We start from the raw sequence: 23,106 nt of genomic DNA on the forward strand, positions 1-23,106 counted from the left end.
CCATGAATAATAAATTTCATAAAAGGTGTGTGAATGATTCTGCCAAATTGAGATTTGGGAGCTATCAAATAACAAAGTGACAAAACTGGCCAAAAGATGCCAACTGTCAAAACAGTCATTATCTTCTTACAGGTGGGCTTACGTCGGTAACCTGACATCTGTCCAAACCAAACAGTGTTCAGGAATTGTTGGCAGTTAGATTGGGAGACAAACTGAAAAATACACACATACACACAAAAACAAATAAAAGTAAAATAAAACCTTTGAATACTAATTGATTGGTATTTAAATATTTAATAAGCATTTAAAAACAAATTCTATACATTTAATGTTTTTTTTGTTTTTATTTTTTCTTGCAAGTAATGAAAGAATATAGAGGTTAAGAGCATAGATGATGGAGCCAGATCATGTGGGTTCAAATCTGGGCTCTGTCATTTACTAAATAACCTTGAGGAAGTTTTTAAATCTCACTAAGCCTTGAATTCCCCCTAAGGATAGTAATAGTACCTAACCATAAGGTTGTGAGGATTAAGTAAAACTCTCAGAATAGTAACTACTTTACAGCAAGCATTATATAAATACTATTATTATTATCCTACTTAGTCATTTTGTCAAGTTTAACTTACAAGGACATAATAATATTTATGAAATTCCAAAGTTAGTATGCACAGTCTATCCATAGAACAGAAAAAGAAATGCTAACTAAAACTTGGATGTCTTTTTTCTGAAAAGCTTAATGATTTTAGTTACAAGCAGCCAAGATGTCAAGATGTCAAAACAATCAAAATTTAAACATTATTAGATTTATTCATGGTCCAGGAAAGCACTGAGAATTTTTAAAGATGTATCAAAGATACTCTTAAATCTATGTAAAATGGAATTTTGTATGAGAATAAAAGGAAAAATATTCTCAAACAAGAGGAAAACCCTAGTTCAAGTATAGAAGCAAATTCACCAAAGTTTAGAAAGCTTTTTACTTTAGGGACCAGCAGTTAGCGTAATGGCTATGTCGTTGGACTCCCACATAGTCGACCATGGTTCGTGTCCCGGACCCGGTGGCTTAAAACTCATGCCGGGCGCGAGTGTGTGCGTGCCCAGGATCCCAAGAGGAGAATGGAGGAGAAGGGATTGCGGCATGGCCATCCCCCTGGGAGGTGATTTCTCGCTATCTGTCTCTCTGTCTCTCTCTGTCTGTCTGGCAAGTGCATGTGCCCTACAGCAAAAATCTCTATTAAAAAAAAAAAAGAATGCCTTTTACTTTATAAGTTTTATAGACAATCTTTATCCAAAATAATGCTTACATTGTCAAGTATAACTTAGGGTTCTTGATAGTTCTGGATACAAAATTGTGATTAAGCTTGAAATTACCAAAAGAAAGCACAATAGATTATAATATTATTCAGGTAATCTAAAACAGTATTTGCTCAATCTCTGTTTTATTATAAAAAGACTTATCCTGAAATAATAAAATTAGTAGAATGTAACACTGTAGCAAAAGAAAAAAAAAAAGAACTAGAGTTTTGTTATTGTCTACTGTGATTTCCAGAAAATTTTCTAATATACTCTCTTTGACATAAGTGTTAAATACATTCTTTATTCCTTTACATATTCGAGGACTCTTAGGTAATCTTAAATTCCCCAGGATGAAAAATCTGAGAAAGAATTATAGCTTTTTCTTCACCAACTACTAAGTTTAGTAGCATCTAGAATCTAATGGTTTTGCCCATCCCTAAATATCAATGAAATCTCAAGATTGACTATTATCCTCATCACCCCTCTATATAATGATGATTTAATGAACAGTAATGTTAAATAAGTTTTTGGAAGAACAAGATTTAAATTTTAAATGTTTTAAGTGTGTATTGGTTTTGAAACCTAGATACAAATTCTTTGATAATCCTATCATCAAGAGATGGTGGAGGGGAAGGCGTCAGTGTCCCCTACCATTCAATTCAATAGGCTCGTGACTGCTTTAACCAATAGATTCTAGAAGCAATACCATGTGACTTCTAAAGATAGGTCTAAAAAGACCATGCATCTTGTTTGCTGAAATACTTACTCTAGAGCCATGTACCAGCAAGTAAAAAGTCCTACTACCCTGAAGCCACCACATTGTGAGAAAGCCCTAGCCACATAAAGTGCCTATGTAGGCACTCTAGTCAGGCTTCTGAGGCCTCTTAGAAAACCTCCTCACAGCCTGCTCACTGAGCTGGCCATGTACTCCCAAGGTTCCCATCATGATTTCTTAGGAGCCCCAGCTTCTGTGGACTCACCTACTCGAGCACCCAGTGCACTCAGCGCTCCCTGATCCCAAATCTTTGCCTACTACTCAAATACCAGACAGAGCAGGGAAGAGCCTCCGGGTAATCATAGCCCCAATATTTAGTTATATCTAATTGAGACCCCAAACATGTGGAAACAGAAAGAAACCATGATTGCACAGCCCTTTCTAATTCCTGAACTACTGACACTAAGAACATAATAAAATTAGTATGAAAGTATTATTATTGGGTTGTTGGCAAAGTCATGATGCATTTTTGCACAGAAAAAAAAAAAATACATCATTACTTTCCCGATGACCTAATCACTATGAAATGTTTTATGTCACTAAATTTCAGTGTAGTTTGCTGCTATTCAGGACCCATAACCTGAACAAAGCTTACCAATTATATGGGGGAGATATCTTCTTTTGTGATCATACTTAAAATTTAATTTTAAGATTTAATTTACATTTTTATCCATTGTTAAAATTACAAGTATCTTCCCATAAACTAGCAAATACTACTGTTACTTCCTGTTGCCTTTTCTTTCATCCTATTTAGAACATACCCTCCTTAAATCCTTCAGAGATTTTTCTTCCCTTACCAAGATAATCTTGTTTTTTTTTCCCACCTTTTTTTGAAGTTGTTTTTTCAATAACTTAATTTTGTTTTTCTCTCTCTCTTTTTTTTTTTTTTTTTTGAGAGGTTTTTGCTATAGGGCATATGCTCGCCAAAAAGACAGAGAGACAGAAAGACAGAAGGCAAGAAATCACCCCCCAGGGGGGATGGCCACACCGCAATCCCTGCTTCATTCTCCTCTTGGGATCTTGGGCACGCACGCACATGCACCTGGCATGAGTTTAAGCCACCAGGTCTGGGACTCGAACCGCAGTTGGCTACATGGGAGTTCAGCGACAAAGCCATTACACTAACTGCTGGTCCCAATCACTTAATTTTGTATTTTGTTATCCCTTCAGTCTATCATTCTCTAGTATTTCACATCTATTTTAGGTTGTGGAATGCAGATACAAATATATTAACCTAAGATCCAGTCAATAAGATTTAGTCAAAACATGTAACTATCATATAATTAAAGAAAGATGACACGAGGGCTTCTATATTCCATTTTATTTATATGTATTTACACTGTATTTAAGCTACATAGGTATATTTTTATTTATCATCTTATATCTACATGGATACAAATTCTTGCACCTAATTTTTTTTTTCTCTCTATAGAGTTCTACCTTGAACAAGAACCTTAGAATAGTAAGAAGGAAAAAAAAAAAAGAAGTACAGGATTTGAAGCCAAAGACCTGGATAAGCAATAAACTATCTAGGTAATCTTAAAGTAAACATTTCCATTTCCTGTATCAACTTCCTAAATCACAAAGCTGTTGTTAGGTTCAAATTTTCAACCAACATAATAAAATATTCTGCTCTTAGTACTAAAGGTCCTAAATTTTCTTTAAGTCTGATTTTTAAAATAATATAAATTTGATAAGCAAGTTTTATTCCAACACTGATGTCAATAATTAAATTAATGGTACTTAGAAGTAATACCTTAAAAGGGCCATTTATCAGCATCCCATACAATCAACTAGGTATCATTATCTACCTGGGACCAGCAGTTAGTGTAATGGCCCTTTTAAGGTATTACTCCCATGTAGCTGATTGCGGTTCGAGTCCCGGACCCGGTGGCTTAAACTCACGCCAGGTGCATGTGCATGCATGCCCAAGATCCTGAGAGGAGAATGGAGAAGAAGGGGTTGCGGCGTGACCATCCCCTCTGGGGCGTGATTTCTCGCTTTCTGTCTCTCTCTCTCTGTCTTTCTGGTGAGCACACGCATCCTATAGCAAAAACCTCTCAAAAAAAAAGAATTTAAAACTCATATAGTCTTTCTCCAAGTTCCTGAATCATGTGTATGTGTATGTATGAGGAGTAAAAAATGGGTATTTTCCTTAATAAAAAGGAATAATGCCAGAAGAGTCTTTCAAGCTAATTATATCATGCACATCTCTACCTTTGAGTTTTACAATGAAGTACAAACAAGAAGAGTCAGAAAAAATAATATCTGATAGTTTACTTTTAAATAGAAATCACTATCATTATAGCAAGGGTTATCTATAACCTGATCAATAAAAAAAAAATCTATGACAGAGAAAACACAAGATGGAAATAAACTTCAATATTAAGAAACCTGCTACACAAGATCTTACCTGAGGAGCTATTATTTAGCAAAGACAGTAAATTAACATCCATAGTATTATTTTATTAACTATTAAAATCATAGCAACCCATTTACTACAAACTTGCTTAATGCTAATACTCAAAGTGATAAACACTTTAAATATATATTTTAATTATATTTTAATTCTTAAAACTAAAGCTAAAGCAGATTCAGTAACTTTCTCAAGGACACATAATTTTTATGAATCAGAACTAGAATCTAACCCAGATGTGTTGCTCTAACACTTTTGCTCTGAGCCACTAGCCTACTGTGGAGAAAATAATTTAAATAATTTACAGAAAGCTTCATACCTCCTTTTGGTTATATTTGATAGCAAGTTTTAGACGACTTAAATTCATTCTTTCTTCTAGTAATCCCCGTTTGTCAAGAGGCTCATCACTAGACGTATGGTTTAAGATAACTTCCAATTCACGTGAATTCCGGGCTTGAGCAAGCAAATCTTTGGCAAACATTTTACATTGCCGGGCTAGTTCCTCATAATCATTCCTATAAAATGGCAGCAATCTGTTATTTGAAATGTCACTTCCCTCTTTTAATTAAGCTATATTAACTAGAAAATTCACTTAGTAACATTTTAATTCTCACAAGTGCTACACGAAATCTTAAGTCATTTTCTGCTGATGGTCAGAAGAACCTAGTGGTGTATACATTTTCCATAGCTTAGGGGAAACTGCTGACCCAACCATACTCCTTTTGTTCATACTGATAATCCTATATAAGTATAATGTTCCTTTATACATGTTGATAGCCCCAGAAATTCTAATATTTGTCAATCAGTTTTTCACTTGCTCATTTGCCTTATTCTATTTGTGCCACTGTACTTGGCTATGCTACTTCTGATATTAAAACAGTATTCTGATTCATTATTTCTTTATTGAAAAATTTTCTTTCTTCGTGATAGAAAGCCTAAGAGCACCCTTCACAGGGCTGGCCAGACTCCCCTCGTCTAGTTCTCCAGCCTATCAGATCCTGGGTACGTGCACACATGCCCAGTGTTTTTCTGGGCTGACTGAGACAGGCACTTGAAACACAGTCACCACATGTGATTCAACTTCCCTTGAGCAGTGTCTTACTAATGTGCCATTAATGTGAGTCCCTCACTCATTTTCCAAGTGCTCATTTGAATGAAATTCAAGTTATAAAGAAAGATACTAAATTATGGACTCTCATGTAGCCAGCCGCGGTTCGAGTCCTAGACCCGGTGGCTTAAACTCATGCCGGGCGCATGTGTGTGCGTGCCCAAGATCCCAAGAGGAGAATGGAGGAGGAGGGATTGCAGCGTAGCCACCCTCCCGGAGGTGGGGGAAGAAGAGTGATTTCTTGCTTTCTGTCTCTCTGGTGAGCACACATGCCCTATTATAGCAAAAACCTCTCAAAAAAAAAAAAAAAAAGTAAAAAAAGAAAGTCATTACATGGCTAATACATAGCTAACTGTACTTCAATTTCAGCACCAGGAGCTTGAAAATATGCCAGGCACAAGTGCAAGCATGCCTGAAATCCTGAATGAGGAAAAAACAGGAAATAGAACAAAGGTAAAAGAATTATGACATGACCACATCCCATGTCTTTCTCTCTCTCTTTTTCTCTCTCCCTCCCTCTCTGGCAAATGCACATGCCCGCCGGTAAAAGAAAAAAATTAATAAAAAAGAATAATGCAGTTTAGGCTAAAAAAAGTATTAAGTTTCTTATTGCCTGTTCCAGTAAGTGGAAGTTTGAACTTTCCCAATGTTGTTAAGTCACTCAAGGGGTGCCCCAAGACAAGAGGCTCTAACAGCAAATGAACATAAAAGAGGTGGAGAGCCATGTGGAAACCTTGCAGCAGAGGCTGATAAATTCTAATCAATTCCTTTCTTCAGAGGATACCAGAAATCCTCCCCGGAAAGAAAAAAAATCTCAAAATTTTTCCTCAAGTCCACTAAAGTGTAGTTTTCTTTTTTTTTTTTTTTTTTGGAGAGGTTTTTGCTATAGGGCGCATGCGCTCGCCAGACAGACAGAGAGAGACATAGAGACAGAAAGCGAGAAATCACCCCCCAGAGGGGAAGGTCACGCCGCAATCCCTTCTCCTCCATTCTCCTCTCGGGATCTTGGGCACGCACGCACACGCACCCGGCGTGAGTTTTAAGCCACCAGCGCGGGACGCGAACAGCGGTCGACTACGTGGGAGTCCAGCAACATAGCCATTACGCTAACTGCTGGTTCCCTAAAATGTAGTTTTCTAAGGATTTTTAAAAATGTTTAGAATAGAATAGACTCCTTCCCCCACTCGACATACTACTCTGAAAGAAAATAACAGCCTTCCTTAATCAGTAGTATTTTATTTTATTTTAATTTTTATTTTTTTGGAGAGATTTTTGCTATAGGGCGCGTGCACTCTCCAGACAGACAGAGAGACAGAAAGTGAGAAATCACCCTCTGGGGTGGGGGATGGCCACGCTACAATCCCTTCTCCTCCATTCTCCTCTTGGGATCTTGGGCACGCACGCTCACGTAACCAGTGTGAATTTAAGCCACCGGGTCCAGTACTCGAACTGCAGTCGATTACATGGGAGTTCAGCAACATAGCCATTACGCTAACTGCTGGTCCCAGTAGTATTTTACTTTTATGTTCATATATATTATAAATATGTTTTCCTATGAGGAAATCTTGGCAAACAGTGAAAAAGGCCTGTGTGTGTATGTGGAATATCGCTGACATACAGAGTGCATTCAATACACTTTTAAAAGATATGTAGGATCAGACCTGAAAATGATTACTCTCTACTTACTACTCTGGAAATAAGTAGAAGTGAGAGAACAATTACAATAAATTTACTCTTGCTTTAGCTATAAGTCCTACTGCTCTTCACACTAACTAGAATGCCCTTAGGTTGAAAATGGGGGAGGATTGAAAGTGGTTGGAGAGGGGTCATCAGGTGGCATGGTGATTAAGGTGCTGGATTCCCACATGGCTGACCACAGTTTGAGTCCCGGACCTGGTGGGTTGCTTTCTCAACTCTCTCTGGTCAAATGGATGAATAATAATGATAAATAAAGTTAGATAAATGATTTTTTTTTTGGAGTTTTTGCTATAGGGCATATGTGCTCGCCAGAAAGACAGAGAGAGACAGAGAGAAAGCGAGAAATCACCCCCCAGGGAAGATGGCCACGCTGCAATCCCTTCTCCTCCATTTTTGTCTTAGGATCTTAGGGATGCACGCACACGCGCCCAGCGTGAGTTTTAAGCCACTGGTCCAGGACTCGAACCGCGGTCAGCTATATGGGAGTTCAGCGACATAGTCATTATGCTAACTAGTGGTCCCAGATAAATGATTCTTTAAAAAGAAAGAAAAAAAGTGGTTAAAGAAGCAGAGGGCAAAATGGGAAGGAGTGACTGAAGTAGCACCAGTCTGTTCCTTTGAGGGAGCAGAGAAATCCCAAATAAGTGACAAAAAGGTGTGATTATCCTGGATCCCAAGTAAATGGCAACAAGGTATGGTTATTCTAGGTCAAATGTAAAAAAATGGGCTGGCTCCATGGCCTAATGGACAAGGCATCTGGATCCCACATAGCTGACCAGATCCAGCAGCTTGAGCAGCTGAACAGGTGCCTGTGCATGCATACCCAAATCATGAAAGGAGGGAGAAATGAAGGAGAAGGTTTATGGTAAGATCACTCCCCATATGGGGTGCTTTCTCCTTCTCCCTCTCTCTGTCTCTCTGCTTTTCTCTGAATAATGTAAGTACCCTCTAGCACACATGGAAAAGTGTAAGTAAGTGTAAATAAATAATTTGGCCTATGAAGAAACTTAGGCCAATGATGCTGAAACAAGACATTAATTGACAATATCCATTCATTCCCACCTGAATTCCACTTCCACAAGGCTTAGTTCTTTTAAGTCAGCACTAAGTTCAAATGCTCTCAGAATTGGATCTTCCTCTGTTAACATTATTAGAGCCGGACTGGCCAAACACCGATAAATATCAAGACGAAACCTGTGATAAAATTTGATTCCATAATGTGAAATAAACTTAATATACACATGATTAATTAATAATTTAACCTATATGTTTATACTTAAAGTATTATAAAATTAAAAGAAACAAGCTATATATTATTAAAATAACTTCTTAAAAAAGAAAGACTTAAAAATTAAATACTTGAGATATAAATACTAAAAAACTACCTATTGCTTTTAAGGTATTTGCCTTTTCATAAATTCAAATCTTTCTATAGTTCAACCCATTTTAAGTAAATTTCTGTTCCTGAACTCAACATATGAAACATGCTCTTAACTAATACATTTTTATAAGATGTGGGTTGGATTTTTATTACATTTTTTTCTTCCCCAGAGATAAATTTTTAATATATTAGATATATATGACACATGGCTCATTTAACCACGGTATGATTTTGAAAGATGCTTCAAATCTTAAGAGCAGAGTTACTCATTTATATATAATCTCCAGCTAAGAATAAATCACTTTCTCTATTCCTTGTAACTTATATACTTCAATACCCAGAGAGGAAATAAATCAGAAAATTTCACTTAATTCTTCATTGATAAATACATTTAAAATGATAAATTCTTAATTTATAAATTCGTAAACATTTAGGATGTATATTTTAATTTTAAAAATAAATATAAATTTAATATTTGCTTTTAAAAAGTAAGCAGTTTGAAAACATGATATTCCCTAATCCTCCTCCTCCCACCAACTCTACTCCACAAAGATTGTGGAGATTTACAGAGAATTGGAATTCCTTTACAGGAATATCCTTCCTGTTATTTTCTATTCATACACACGCATAATCAGATATACTACATAGCCTTGTTTTTTAAAAAATGTAATATATCCTGAATCTCCTTCCTCCTCAGTACATGACCTGCATCATTCCTTCCAGAAACTGGATGGTTTTCTAGTTGATAGAATTAAATCAGATCTTCATTAATGAACATTTAGGTTGCTTATTTTTTTTCTTCTACAAAAATGCAGCAATTATTCTTTAGTTCAGATATGCTTTGCACACTTCAAATTGTTGGGCAAAACGGTATGTGTATTTTTAATTGTGATGGATGTTTCCAAAGCAATAATAATAAGGAAAGCTCCTTTCCCCCCACATCTTCACTAATAATGTGTATTATAAATTTTTTAAATAAATGAACATTTAAAAAATAATGTATTCCATGACAGAGAGCCAGAGATAACAGTACCCTGTCTTGACACTGTACCCATCCCTAGCCTCAGCCACCTGAGATTGTGGTACAGTGTGCCCAATGTACTCAGAGAGGTCTCCAGACTTGAACTGCCAAGCTCATGGATGATCTGTCAGCCTAATGGAAAATGGAATTTTACAGTTTTTGTTTGTTTGTTTTTGAAGGCTGTTGCCATAGGGCATGTGCACTCACCATAGAGAGACAGAAAGAAATAATGAGAGGGAGAGTGATAAATCAGCCCCCAGGGAGGATGGCCATGCCACAATCCCTTCTCCTCCACTCTCCTACTGGGATCTTGGGCATGCACACACACACATGCCTGGTGTGATTTTCTTTTTATCTTTTTTCATTTTATAAGAGAAAGGAAAGTTTATTGAGAGAAAGAGCATTCCGGGGTCTGAAGCTGGAAGTGCTTCGGCCTCACCCGGTGTGATTTTCAAGCCACCAGTTCCAGGACTCAAACCACAGTCAGCCATGTGAGAGTCCAGCACCTTAACCACTATACCACCTGCTGGCCCCAGAATTTTATAGTTTTAATTGAATTTGTTTAGAAGCTTGAGCTTCCTTCATGTTTAATATACAGTTACTTTCCTTTTGAACTGCTTGTTCATATTTTTAGCTTATTTTTCTGATGATTACTTATCTTTTTAAAAAAATCAATCTGTACATTCTCCTTATATATCAAAAAAGTTGTGTCTATGGGACCAGCAGTTAGCGTAATGGCTATGTCGCTGGACTCCCAGGTAGTCAACCGCGGTTCAAGTCCTGGACCCGGTGGCTTAAACTCACGCCGGGCGCGTGTGCGTGTGTGCCCAAGATCCCGAGAGGAGAACAGAGGAGAAGGGATTGCGGCATGGCCGTCCTCCCTGGGGGGTGATTTCTCGCTTTCTGTCTCTCTGTCTCTTTCTGTCTGTCTGGCAAGCGCACACGCCCTATAGCAAAAACCTCTCAAAAAAAAAAAAAAGTTGTGTCTAGTTGAAAGTCATTCAAATACTTTCTCCCAATTTACTGTTTATATTTTAATTTTGTTTGTAATGAATATTTCCTATATAAAAATTCTAAGTCCTTATTTTAACAAATTTATTGATATATTCCTTATTTAGCTTATAGGTTTAATGTCTTACTTAGACACAAAAGTAAATCCTGAATAAGGCATTCAAAAAATCAAACAAACAAACAACAAAAAAAAAAACAGAGGACCAGCAGATAGCATAATGGTTACAATCACTGGACTTCCACATAGGAGGCTGTTATTTGAGTCCTGGACTAGGCAGCTTAAAACTCATGCAAGGTGTACATGTGTGCATGCCAAAAATCCTGAGAGGAGAATGAAGAAGGGATTGCAGCGTGGCCATCTCCCTTGGGGGGTGATTTCTTGCATTCTGTCTCCCTGTCTCTCTCTAATTCTGCAGCAAGCATGCACACTCTATATAGCAAAAATTTCTCTCTAAAAAAAATTATTATACATATGTATATTTTATATGCCAGCAGCCAGCAGGTGGCATGGTGGTTAGGGTGCTGGACTTCCACATGGTCAATCACAGTTCAAATCCTCGACCTGGAGGTTTGAAAATCACACCAGCACACATGCATGTCCAAAATTCCAAGAAGAAAATGGAGAAGAGATTGTGGCATGATCATCCTCCCTGGGGAGGTGATTTCTCACTTTCCCTCTCTGTCTCTCTCCAGCAAGCACACGTACCCTATGGCAAAAACCTAAAATAAATAAATAAATAACAACAACAAAAAGAAAATAATATTTATAATATCCAGTTATGATCCAGCTAATCCATAACAATTTATACCTTAAGTAAAGATTTCTGCAAAGATATTTGCCTATATCATAAAAAAGTTGGGAAAAATACACATGTACCATAGTTCCCCCTTAACCATGTTTTTTTCTTTCTGTAGTTTCAGTTACCTATAGTCAACTGTGATCCACATCTGAGAAAGAAAAGCCATATTTACATAACTTTTATTACAGAATATTGCTACAAGTGTTCTAATTTATTATTATTGTTGTTAGTCTCTTATTACCCCTAATTTGTAAATTAAAACGGCATTATAGGTATGTACTGGGTTGTCAGAAAACTCATGATGCATTTTTGCAACACATGGTGCTAGTTCCTTTGTAGAAGTACTAGAGTCATTTGCATCTGTTATTGCTATGTCATTTGACAGCTGACAGTTCTAGCTTCATTCTAAAAAAAATAAAGAAAGAAAGAAGCAATTTGGTTGAGTTTGGGAGATTTTACAAGTTGAAGATGGAAGACCAGACTGCATTTTCACCATATTTTACTGTTTTACTTCAGTAAAGGGAAGAATGTGCATCAAGCTTATGAAAAGTTAAGTAAAGTTTATGGTGACAGGGACCAGCAGACGACGTAATGGTTATGTCACTGGACTCCCATGTAGTTGACCGTGGTTTGAGTCCTGGACCTGGTGGCTTAAACTCACACCGGGCGCATATGCATGTGTGTCCAAGATCCCAAGAGGAGAATGCAGGAGAAGGGATTGCAGTGTGGCCATCCCCCACTAGGGGATGGGTCTCCATTTCTGTCTCTCTGTCTCTCTCTGTCTTTCTGGTGAGCACACGTGCCCTATAACAAAAACCTCTCAAAAAAAAAAAAAGTTTATGGTGACAATGCTCTACAAGAACATCAGTACCAATGATGGTTCACAAAATTCCATGCTGGTTACTTTTATCTCAATGATGCTCCTCAGCAGGGAGGCCCACCAAGGTTGATGATAACAAAATAACAGCATTGATCAAGTCAAATTCACCTTATCTGCCATGAGATTACAAAAACATCGAATATCTATCATTCAAGAGTTCACAACCACCTCAACTCAAAGAAGTTCATTTGATGACGCATATAAACAGCTGCAATATGCTCATTAAACATGAGGAAAACGATCTTTGTTGAAGTGACTGGTAACTGCTCATGAGAAGTGGATTGTTTGCAACAATCCACTTGGTGGTGTACAAACGGTCTTGGTCCCAACATAATGATTTTCTCAAACAACATCAAAAACAGACATTTGTCAGAAGAAGGTTATGTTCTCAGTGTAGTGGGATTCTAAAGGTATCATGTTTTTGAACTCCTACCAAGAACCAAACAATCAATTGGATGTGTACGTGGCGTTTGGATAGTTTGAACGAATCCATCATCCAGAAATGTACAGGTTGTAAAGGGTTATGTTCCATCACAACAACGTAAGGCCACACCTAAGTCTGATCATCCATCAAAAATTACTGGAGCTTGGATGAGATGTGTTGCCACACCCACCAAACTCATCTGACCTTCTGCCGTCTGACTTCCACTTGTTTCGCTCTTTTCAAAACTCCTTCCATGGGGGACTAGCAGTGGTTACGGTGACAATGCTCTACAAGAACATCAGTGCCAACAATGGTTCACAAAATTCCATGCTGGTTCCATCCTCCCTCAGCAGGGAGGCCCACCAAGGTTGTGGTTATGTCCCTAGACTCCCACATGGCCAACTGCGATTTGAGTCCTAGACCCAGAGACTTGAAACGCACTCCAGGCACGTGTTTGTGTGTGTGTGTGTGTGTGTGTGTGTGTGTGTGTGTGTGTGTGTCCAAAATCCCAAGAGGAGAGTGGAGGAGACGGGATTGCAGCATGGCCATCCCTGCCCCCCAGAGGGTAAATTCTCGGTTTCTGTCTCTATGGCGAGTGTAAGTGCCCTAAAGCAAAAATCTCTCTTAAAACAAACAACTAAACAAAAGACTTCTTGCATGGTATATAAGGTTAATTCAGATGAGGCTGGAAATCAACACCTTGTTCAGTTTTTCACCAATAAAGACAGGTCCTTCCATGAGTAAGCAATTACGAAGCTCACTGAAAGATGGCAAAAGGTTATCAAACAAAATGAGCAATATATCATTGATTGATCTTTGTTCTTTATATAAATAAATGACCTTTGAAAAAAACACATCATGACTTTTCTGAAAACCCATACATTTATAGGAAAAACGTAGTGTAGGCAGGGCCTAGCACGGGGTGTGATCTCAGACATCCACCAGTGGTTTTGGAATGTCTCCTCCATAGTGAAGAGGGAATACTGTAATTAGGCACCTTACCTTTCTATTTCTATCAATATCTACATGAATTAATTTGATCTGGTCGTTCCTAAAATACTGTTATATCAACATATTTTATCATGTCTTAAAATGTGTTAAGGGACCAGCAGTATAAAGAAGTTAGTGATTTTCATATATAAAAAAAAAAAAAGAAAAAGAAAGAAAGAAAGAAAAAAAAAGGCATAAAACTGAACAAAATTGCAAACTATTTCAGGTCACTGGAAATTGTCCATTGAGAATTGCTGAAAATCTGCCAGGGCTTCAGGCAGGAATTACTGAAGGCTATGGCCTTTATTCTAAAGCTTTCTAAAGCTGCCTCCATCCCTCCTAGCCTGAACTCAAAGAGATCTGCAGTTTTACCAGCTTGTACTTTTGCGTCAATAGGGGCAAAACTGATTCATCGAGAGGCAAAACTTGTAACACTGCCAGCTGAAAGTGGTGGACTTAGTGGAAACGGGGAAAACCTGTGGCTTTGCAAGACTGAGATTCCAGTTCAAATTGAGGCAAGAAGTGGGTTAACCATAAATTTAACTGAAAGACCTTACAAATGAGAAAGCCATAGGTAGATTTATACAAGGTGCCCACAAATTCCTGGCCTAGAAAACTGCACAGATGTGGGGAACATCAAAAAGGCTGGTGAAAAAAAAAAGCTAAGGAAGAGTTGGGAAATGGCCAAGTTTTGAATGCATTCCTCAACAAACCCACACATTGCTCAGCAGAGCCTTTATAGGCTTAAAGTATACTGCAAAATCTCTGCCCAAATGCAGACTCTGAAATGACCCTTAGCAATCAGGCCTAAAACATGAAAATAAGTATTAAAAAACACACACACAGAGCATAGACATTAATGACTGTATACTGTAAGGAGACAGATTCTACAACCCAGGCAAATAACTTTCGAGAAAAACCTTTGGAGTAATAAAATGGTATCCAGAGTTGCTACATTATATATTAAGCCATTCAGTTTTCAAACAAAGAAATAGTACATATGGGAGATAAAGGTAAACTGTACCATCCTGAGGAGCAACATAGCAAATAATTTAGGGGGTTGGAGGACAGAGAATAGACTTCATTAAAATAATGATGTCAGACACTAAAACAAAACAAAACAAACAAACAAAAGCAAGAAAATAGCAAGTCCCAGAAGGGGACCACAGTGGGTATTAATATTTTCGCTGGGGGCCAGCAGGTGGTATGGTGGTTAAGGGCGCTGGACTCGCACATGGCTGACTGAGGTTCAAGTCCCAGACCTGGCGGCTTGCTTTCTCACTTTCTCTCTCTCTCTCTCACTCTGTCCCTCTCAGGTCAAATTAAAAACAAACAAATAAATATATACATATATGTATATATATATACATATAATGTCCATTTTCCAGAAAAAAAAAATTAAGAGACAGGCCAAAAAACTGGAAAGAAGACCCATATGCTAGAAGAAAAAGCTGGCAACAAAAACTACCTGTGAAAGCAACTCAATTCCAGATTTAACATAAAAATATTTTAAAGTAGTCATTATAAATATCTTCACTGTACTAACAGATAACAGAAAGCATGATTACAGAAGAAAAGGAGGGTATGATGACAATGTTGCATCAAAAATTGAATATCAATAAGGATAAATTATGAAAAAGAATAAAATGGAAATTGTGGAACTGAAACATACAAAAACTAACATCAGAAATTCACTAAAGGAGCTTGTTATAGGTTGAACGGTATACTGTTCAGATTTCATATGATGGAGTCCTAACAACCAATAAGGTAAAATGTGACTTTATTTGAAGATGGTATCTTTTAAAGAGAAAATTAAGTTAAAATAAGGACATTAGAATGAGTCTAAATCTGTTACGACAGAAGACTTACAGGAAATGGGATACAGATAGTGTTATAAACCAACTAGATGAAACAGACACGCATAGAACATTCCATCCAACAATGAAAGATTATACATCCATCTCCAGTGATACAGAATATTCTCCAGGATAGGCTATGTGCTAAGTCACAGGAAAAGATCTTCTATAAATTTAAAAGAATAGAAGTAATATAAAACATGTTCTCCAACCACAATGGAATGAACTGAGAAATCAATAACAAGGATAGTTTTGAGAAACCTACAAATATGTGGAAATTGAGCAACATAATCTTAAAGAACCAATAGAGTAAAGAAAAAATAAAAAGAAAATCAGAAAATACTTTTAAGTGAATGAAAATGAAGACATAACAAGAAATTATGGGATTCAGCTAAAACAATAATTAGAAGGAAACTTATACATATATTGAGCTAATACAGCTAAAAAGATGTATGAAGAAAGAAGAAATAGGGACCAGCAGTTAGCGTAATGACTATGTCACTGGACTCCCATGTAGTCGACCACGGTTCGCGTCCTGGACCCGGTGGCTTAAAACTCACATCGGGTGCGTGTGCGTGCGTGCCCAAGATCCCAAGAGGAAAATGGAGGAGAAGGGATTGTGGCATGGCCATCCCCCCTGGGGGGTGATTTCTCGCTTTCTGTCTGTTTTTCTCTGTCTTTCTGGCAAGTGCATGAGCCCTATAGCAAAAACCTCTCAAAAAAAAAAAAAAAAAAAAAAGATTACATATCTTCTCTTAAAATTATTTGAAATTTCAAAATATATTAAATACTGATACTAAAACTAAATCATGTTATTGAAAAAAAAAGTCTTTCTAAATTACAGTGGTCTACAATTTTCTCCTACCCCATTTGGAAATACTGCCCTTAGACCTTAGCATCACCTGAAATACACCACCTCTGAAATTTAAAAAACAATATTTTATGGGGCCAGCAGGTACCATAGTGGTTAAGGCATTGGACTCCATCTAGTCAACCTTGGTTTGAGTCCTGGACCTGGCAGCTTAAAACTCAAGCCTGGCATGTGTATATGCATGCCCCAAATCTCAATAGAAGAATGGAGGAGGAGGAATTGTAATGTGGTCATCCCCTCTGGGGGGGGTGGGGGTGTGACTTCTTGCTTTCTGTCTCTCTGGTGAATGCACACACCCTATAGCAAAAAAATCTCTCAAAAACAAACAAAATCCCAATATCTTATAAATACAGATTGTCTCTCTTTCTTATTGTCAATACATTGGCTCTTCAACTTCGTAGATATCTTCCCCATCTCTGTTTGTACTATATTTTATTAGCTTCCTTTTCTTCTAACTTCTACTTAACAGTTCCCAAAATTACTTATACAAAGACCCTTTGATACTGTGATTTCTCAGTGATCAATAACAAGATCCCTCAAACTCATCTGCTAATGCTCCAAACCATTTGCAGTTCCCAGATAAACCACAGTCACATACTATAGTTTTTGCCTAAAATATCTTCCATCTTTTAATTCCTACTTAAAGATTTATCCCAGGCCATAGATCCTTGAAAAGCATTTGGAACAAGAATTTTCCTCACCTCAAACCAAGTCAGAATAAATGTTTTCTCCAGCTGCATCAACTACATGCGTATTAACAGTCACATAGTGTGAAAAATATTTATATTTAGTATTAAGAAAAGATTTTAAAACTGGAAGAAGACTTAAAGATAATTTCTGCTTGGGACTAGTAGATGGCTTTGTCACTGGACTCCCACGTAGTCAACCATTGTTTGAGTGCCAGACTTGGTGTTTTTAACTTTGCACCAGGTGCAATGTGTGTGCAGGCCCCAAATCCCGAGGGGAATGGAGGAGAAGGGACTGTGGCACGGACATCCCCCGGGGGATAATTTCTCACTTCTGTCTCTCTGTCTCTCTCTCTCTTTCTGTCTCTCTGGTGAGTGCACGTGCCCTATAGCAAAAATCTCTAAAATAAATAAATAAATAATTTCGGCTTGTTATTTTATAGACATAGCTGAAACTAAAATGTAAAGTGATATAACCACCAGATCTTATCAAAGAGAAACAAATTTCTCTCTGCAATTTATTAAATTTATTCCCAGAAAACCTTCTCAAATTATGGATTTGTGACTATAAATCTGCCACAGGTGGTCTGTTATTAAGGTGAGGAAGGAGGAAGGGTAAATGGTTTGCAGCTTTAAAGCTTATGTCATATACTACTATGCAACAATACTTATCTTTGGACAGTTTGTCAATGTGATGCCCAGAACTTATAAATGACATTTTCCATCAAACTTGCTACTATTTTGACTATATTTAATTACCATTTACACACACACACACAGTCAGGCAGTACTTAATAACAGAAATATGTTCTGAGAATGCACTGTTGTGTGACTATTACAGACTGCACATATACAAACCTACATGGCACAGCTCACTATATACCCAGACTAAACAATATAGCTACTATTATATGTGGTTCATCTCTGATTGAACTGTTACATGGTATAAGACGTAAAGGCTTATATGGGAAACTAGATTCTCAAGTCTAGTCCAGAACCTACATCTTATACAACATACTCATGTGTGTGATCTTGCTCAACCTGTACAAGAAGGGGGACTTTCTTCATCAATCACTCTTCAGTTAGTTATTCTTGGCAACTAAGAATGGGAAAAGAGTTATTGAATGGAGGAGAAATAAAGACTTGAATATTGTGTGTGGGAAAAAGGCATAACGGGTCAAATATTTATAGAGAAAACAGTTTTGATTTTCAGATAAGACAGAAGGTAGTACACTTATATCCTTTCTACCACTTGAAAACTAATAAACTCTTGTTTCTAGAAAGTAAATAGTGCCGCAACAAGCAGGAGTATGAGATAAACCTCATTCATTTATACATTTATAATTGCCAGAGGGTGTACATGCTCACCAGAGAGATAGATAAAGAAAGGGAGAGAGAGAGAAAGTACTCCCCCACAATGGGGTGTAGTCATGGCACAATACCTTCTCCTCCATTTCCACATCCTGTTGGGATTTGGGGCATGCATGTACACATGCCCAGTGTGTTTTTCACTCCACTGAGGTCAGGATCTTAACCACAGTTGGCTATGTGGAATCCAGTTTCCTTAACCACTAGGCCACAGGGCCGACCCAACCAAGTGTATAATTCAAAGCCTTTTCCTAATAATTCAACATTTAATAAACTTTTTAAAAAAAATATGTAAAATTCATTGTATAAGCAATGAAGCTAGAAGCTTGGATTATATAAATCCCTCAAACATCACATTTCTTAAAAGCTCCATAGAAAGAATACAAACAAAAATATCCCACATCATGTACATATACCTTACTACATCACATGACTATTCATCAAAATATTAATTTCTTACCTGGAATGTCGGAGGCTGTCCTTTTTGTTTTTTGCAGAACACAATGTGCATTCACAGCCAACTGCATGGGGCTTGGGTAGAGATACATCCTGTTTTAAAAGCATTGTAAGAATTTCATAGTTGTTACGATGAGCAGCTAAAATGACAGGTGCAACATCCATAGTTGTTGAATACTCAGGATTCTGAATTCGTTCCATAAGTTTCTGAAAAATATTTACATAAATGTCCAAGATTTACTATTTGTGACTTCAAAAAATATATCTGAAGAATGAAATGAAACAAACAGGAAGGAATAAAGAACTTATGAATTATTTAAGGAAATGATAAACATTTTACTTGAATTAAATTATTTTTTAAACCAAAACTTAACTCTAATTAGTAAGTATAATATAATCATAACAGCACAATCTTCAATAGGTAACATTCATGTAAGTTGTATTTTTCCAACAAAGAAAGGAGCATATCTAGAGATATTTCTTAGGGAAAAGTGTTTAATTTTCACAAGACTATAGAAACATGCATAACAAGGATAAGAAACATAACTTTAGGAAAAGAATATAATGGGAAAACAGAAATGTTAAAAATAGGCTGAGTAAAGATGCATGAGAAAAACTTTTAAAATTCTCCTTCATGGCAAACCTTGTCACATTAATACCAATGAAGCTACTTGAAAAAAGCAAGTAAATAGGAAGCACTCTTCATTTTATATAATTCTCTACACGTTCCCAATTATGATGTAGAGGATTTACAAATGCAGACACTAAATGATAGCTGCGACTTAGTGAGTCCTAGCACTTTACATTTATCTTCTCACTGAACTCCCATAGTAGCCTGCAAAAACTGAGTATTATAATCCCCCTAAAGAAACTGAGGCTCAGAGAAATTAATGTACCCGAGCCACACGACGAAGTGGCAGGGTGCCGATTAGAATCCAGGTTGGTGAAACTCTGGAGCCTGAGCTCCTTCTGTTAAATGGGCCAATGAATCTGATGATGGCATGAAATGAAGAAAAAAAATTAGTAACTAAAGAATTGGGGTTAAAGTAAAAAGTTGACTATTTTAGGACTATTGCATATTCTTTCCAATACTTCTCACTTTTTTGCAGAGGTTTCCCTGAGAGCTGTTTGATTCCACAGTGTAAGATCATCAAGTTCACATTTTTGGAAATTTTTATTAACATTGTAAAGTAGTATACATTCATTATAAAATATCTGAAAAATATAAAAAAGCAGAAAGAATAAAAGTACCCATATTCCTACTACTCAAATAACATTTAAAGAATAGTATTTTCTTCTGGTCCTTTCTCTAACACATCCCCTTTTAAGGATATCTTTTGCATAAATAATAGGTATATTAAGCACCAATTATTTTTTAAAAATGGCTCTTAATATTTCAAACATTAAGGATCTTTTTAATCATCTCATAAGCTATAACCCAGGGCATTCAAGGCAAAAAATTCATGCACAGAATTTGCATGCAATTTAAGGAAGTTCACAGATGGTGTTCAAGATATTTTATTTTACTAACTTAAAAAATACTACTACGAACATCTTTATGAAAACAGCTTTTTCCAAGTTTAGGATTATTTCCATAACACAGAACTCTAGAAGTGAAATTATGGGTCTAAAGACCATGAACAATTATGAAACAATACATGTATTATCAAAATCGTTTTAATAGTTCATAATACCAATAATATAAGAATGTACAATTTTACACTCACCAGTATAGGTCCCAATTTAAATGATAAAAATTTAATTCTTTCCTTTAGTTACTGGTAAGTTTCAGTATTTCTGATATACTTATCCAGTCATTCCCCTCTTTTATAAATAGTTTGTATATTTCCCACTGATTTATTAAAACTTCAAATTAAGAAATTTTTGAAAATTAAACACAAACTTAAATGATCCTTTTCCATCTTATCCTTATATTACTGGTTATAAAGAAAATTATGTTTACTTCCTTAAGAGAAAAGTGGTTCTCATGTTTCCTATGAAACATACTTAACTGTATGAGAAACACTATTAAATACATATAAGACTAAAGTTAATAATTTAATTGTTCACAATACAGTCTATGTACTATCAATTAAACAACCTATATTTGAAAATCAATTGCCAAAAAAGACATTTTGACAAGCCAAGAACACAGAATGAATTCATACTGAAATGGTAAAAGAAAGTATATAAAAATATTTAATAGTGCCTGTCTAGAAGCAACAGGGCTGTCAAAATGTGATTTAGCTATCATGGGAAGTATTCAAATAAAGACTAAATAACCTATATTTGCGAGAGATAGAGAAGAAAATGTTCCTGTACTGAGTAGGTGAAGGCCGAGATCTTATAACCCTGGGTTTATTCACGGTGGTAATGGTGATGAGATAATATTAGTCGGTGGTTCCAATAATCTAACCCGCTACATTCCACTAAACCTCACAAGAATATAAATGGATTAAACGGCTAGCAGAAACAGACATACCAAAATATAAGAGTAACTGCAGAATAAACACTGGAAAATTAAATGGTATTCAAGATATTTCTGACCCTTTGAATCGACTATTTTCTTAGCTCTTTTTTCTTAGTTACTCTTAGTTTCTTACCACAACTTAAACTAGGTGATACTATCCTCTGGAGAAAGTTGTGTTTTTTGTAATAGTCTAAATAAGAGCAAAAATTTTCAGTTAATATATGATGTACCCTGTAATTTACCAGAGCATCTCAAAGTTTTCAGAACGCTGAACATAATCTATAACCAATTAGTATAATTCTTTCTCTTTGGGTTTTTTTTTTGCTTTTTTTTTTTTTTTTTTTTTTTGAGAATTTTTGCTGCAGGGTGCATGCACTCTCTGGAGAGACAGAGAAACAGAAATTAAGAAATCACCTTCTGGGGGGATGGTCACACTGCTATCCCTTCTCCTCCATTCTCCTCTCAGGATTTTTGGGCACACATGCACACCTGCTCGCATGAGTTTCAAGATGCCAGGTCTGGGACTTGAACTGTGGTTGATCATGTGGGAGTCCAGTGTCTTAACCACTATGTCATCTGCTCACCCCACTATAATTCTTTCATAGGAGAATATTTTGAGGGCCAGTAGGTGGTGTGGAGGTTAGGCGCTGGATCCCACGTGGCCAGCTTTTTGGTTCCTGGACTCAGTGGCTTGAGAATCACAGTTTGAGAATCGCTCTGGACACGTGTATGCATGTGTGTGTTCAAAATCTTGAGAGGAGAGTGGAGGAGAAAGGACTGTGGTGTGGCCATACCCCGGGGGGTGATTTCTCACTTTCCCCCTCTCTCTCTCTCTCTGTCTCTCTCTGGTAGTGCATGTGCCCCAAAACAAAACAATATTTTCTCTGAGTATAGCTAGTTTATACTTCTTTGCAGTTATTTAAACTGCTTGTTTCACTACACCCTCATGAATAATGAATGTTATAATTTTTAAAATTTGACACACAAAATTAGCACTTAATTGATAATTAACAATCTTCCTAATTATAAAATATGCAGTAAAGAAAAAGAAAATCAGTGGGGCCAGCAGATGACATGGTGGTTAAGGAACTGGATTCCATTTATGGCTGGCCACAGCTTTGAGTCCCAGATCCAGTAGCTTGAAAATTAGTGCCAGGTATGTTTGTGTGTGTGTCCAAAATCCCAGGGGGAAAATGGAGAAGAGATTGTGATGTGGCATCCCCACTGGGAGGTGATCTCTCACTTTCCCTCTCACTGTTTCTCACTAGCGAGCACATGTAATATATGGCAAAAACCTCAAATTAAAAAAGAAAGAGTTTTTAAATTGGTCAGTAAATAAAGATGACCACTGCTAGGTCATATTTTGCTGGACTTCAATACGATCCTTTTTCTGTGCACACTTCTAATATTGAATCAAATACTGATATAATGTACTGTACTAATTTTTTTCACTTACTAAACCATATTTTTCTATGTTTCTAAACAATCTTTTAAAAATACCATTTTAGGGACCAGAAACAGCGTAATGGTTACATCTCTGCACTCCCACAAGCCCAACTGCAGTTTGAGTCCTGGACCCAGCAGCTTGAAACTCACACCAGG

The 23,106-nt window shown here is 36.7% G+C and overlaps 1 protein-coding gene across 1 annotated transcript in view; it reads right to left on the reverse strand.

Moving 5' to 3' along the window:
- Positions 1-23,106, reverse strand: part of TRPC1 (transient receptor potential cation channel subfamily C member 1) — a 76,216-nt gene that overhangs the window by 26,556 nt on the left and 26,554 nt on the right. Inside the window, 4 exon segments of the mRNA XM_006162299.3 lie at positions 1-212; positions 4,804-4,999; positions 8,353-8,484; positions 19,039-19,241. The exon segment at positions 1-212 is cut by the window's left edge and continues 4 nt beyond it. Of these exon segments, the coding sequence (XP_006162361.1) occupies positions 1-212; positions 4,804-4,999; positions 8,353-8,484; positions 19,039-19,241 (743 nt within the window).

Source organism: Tupaia chinensis, unplaced genomic scaffold (assembly GCF_000334495.1).
Source record: "Tupaia chinensis unplaced genomic scaffold, TupChi_1.0 Scaffold139833_1, whole genome shotgun sequence".
Lineage (NCBI taxonomy): Eukaryota > Metazoa > Chordata > Mammalia > Scandentia > Tupaiidae > Tupaia > Tupaia belangeri.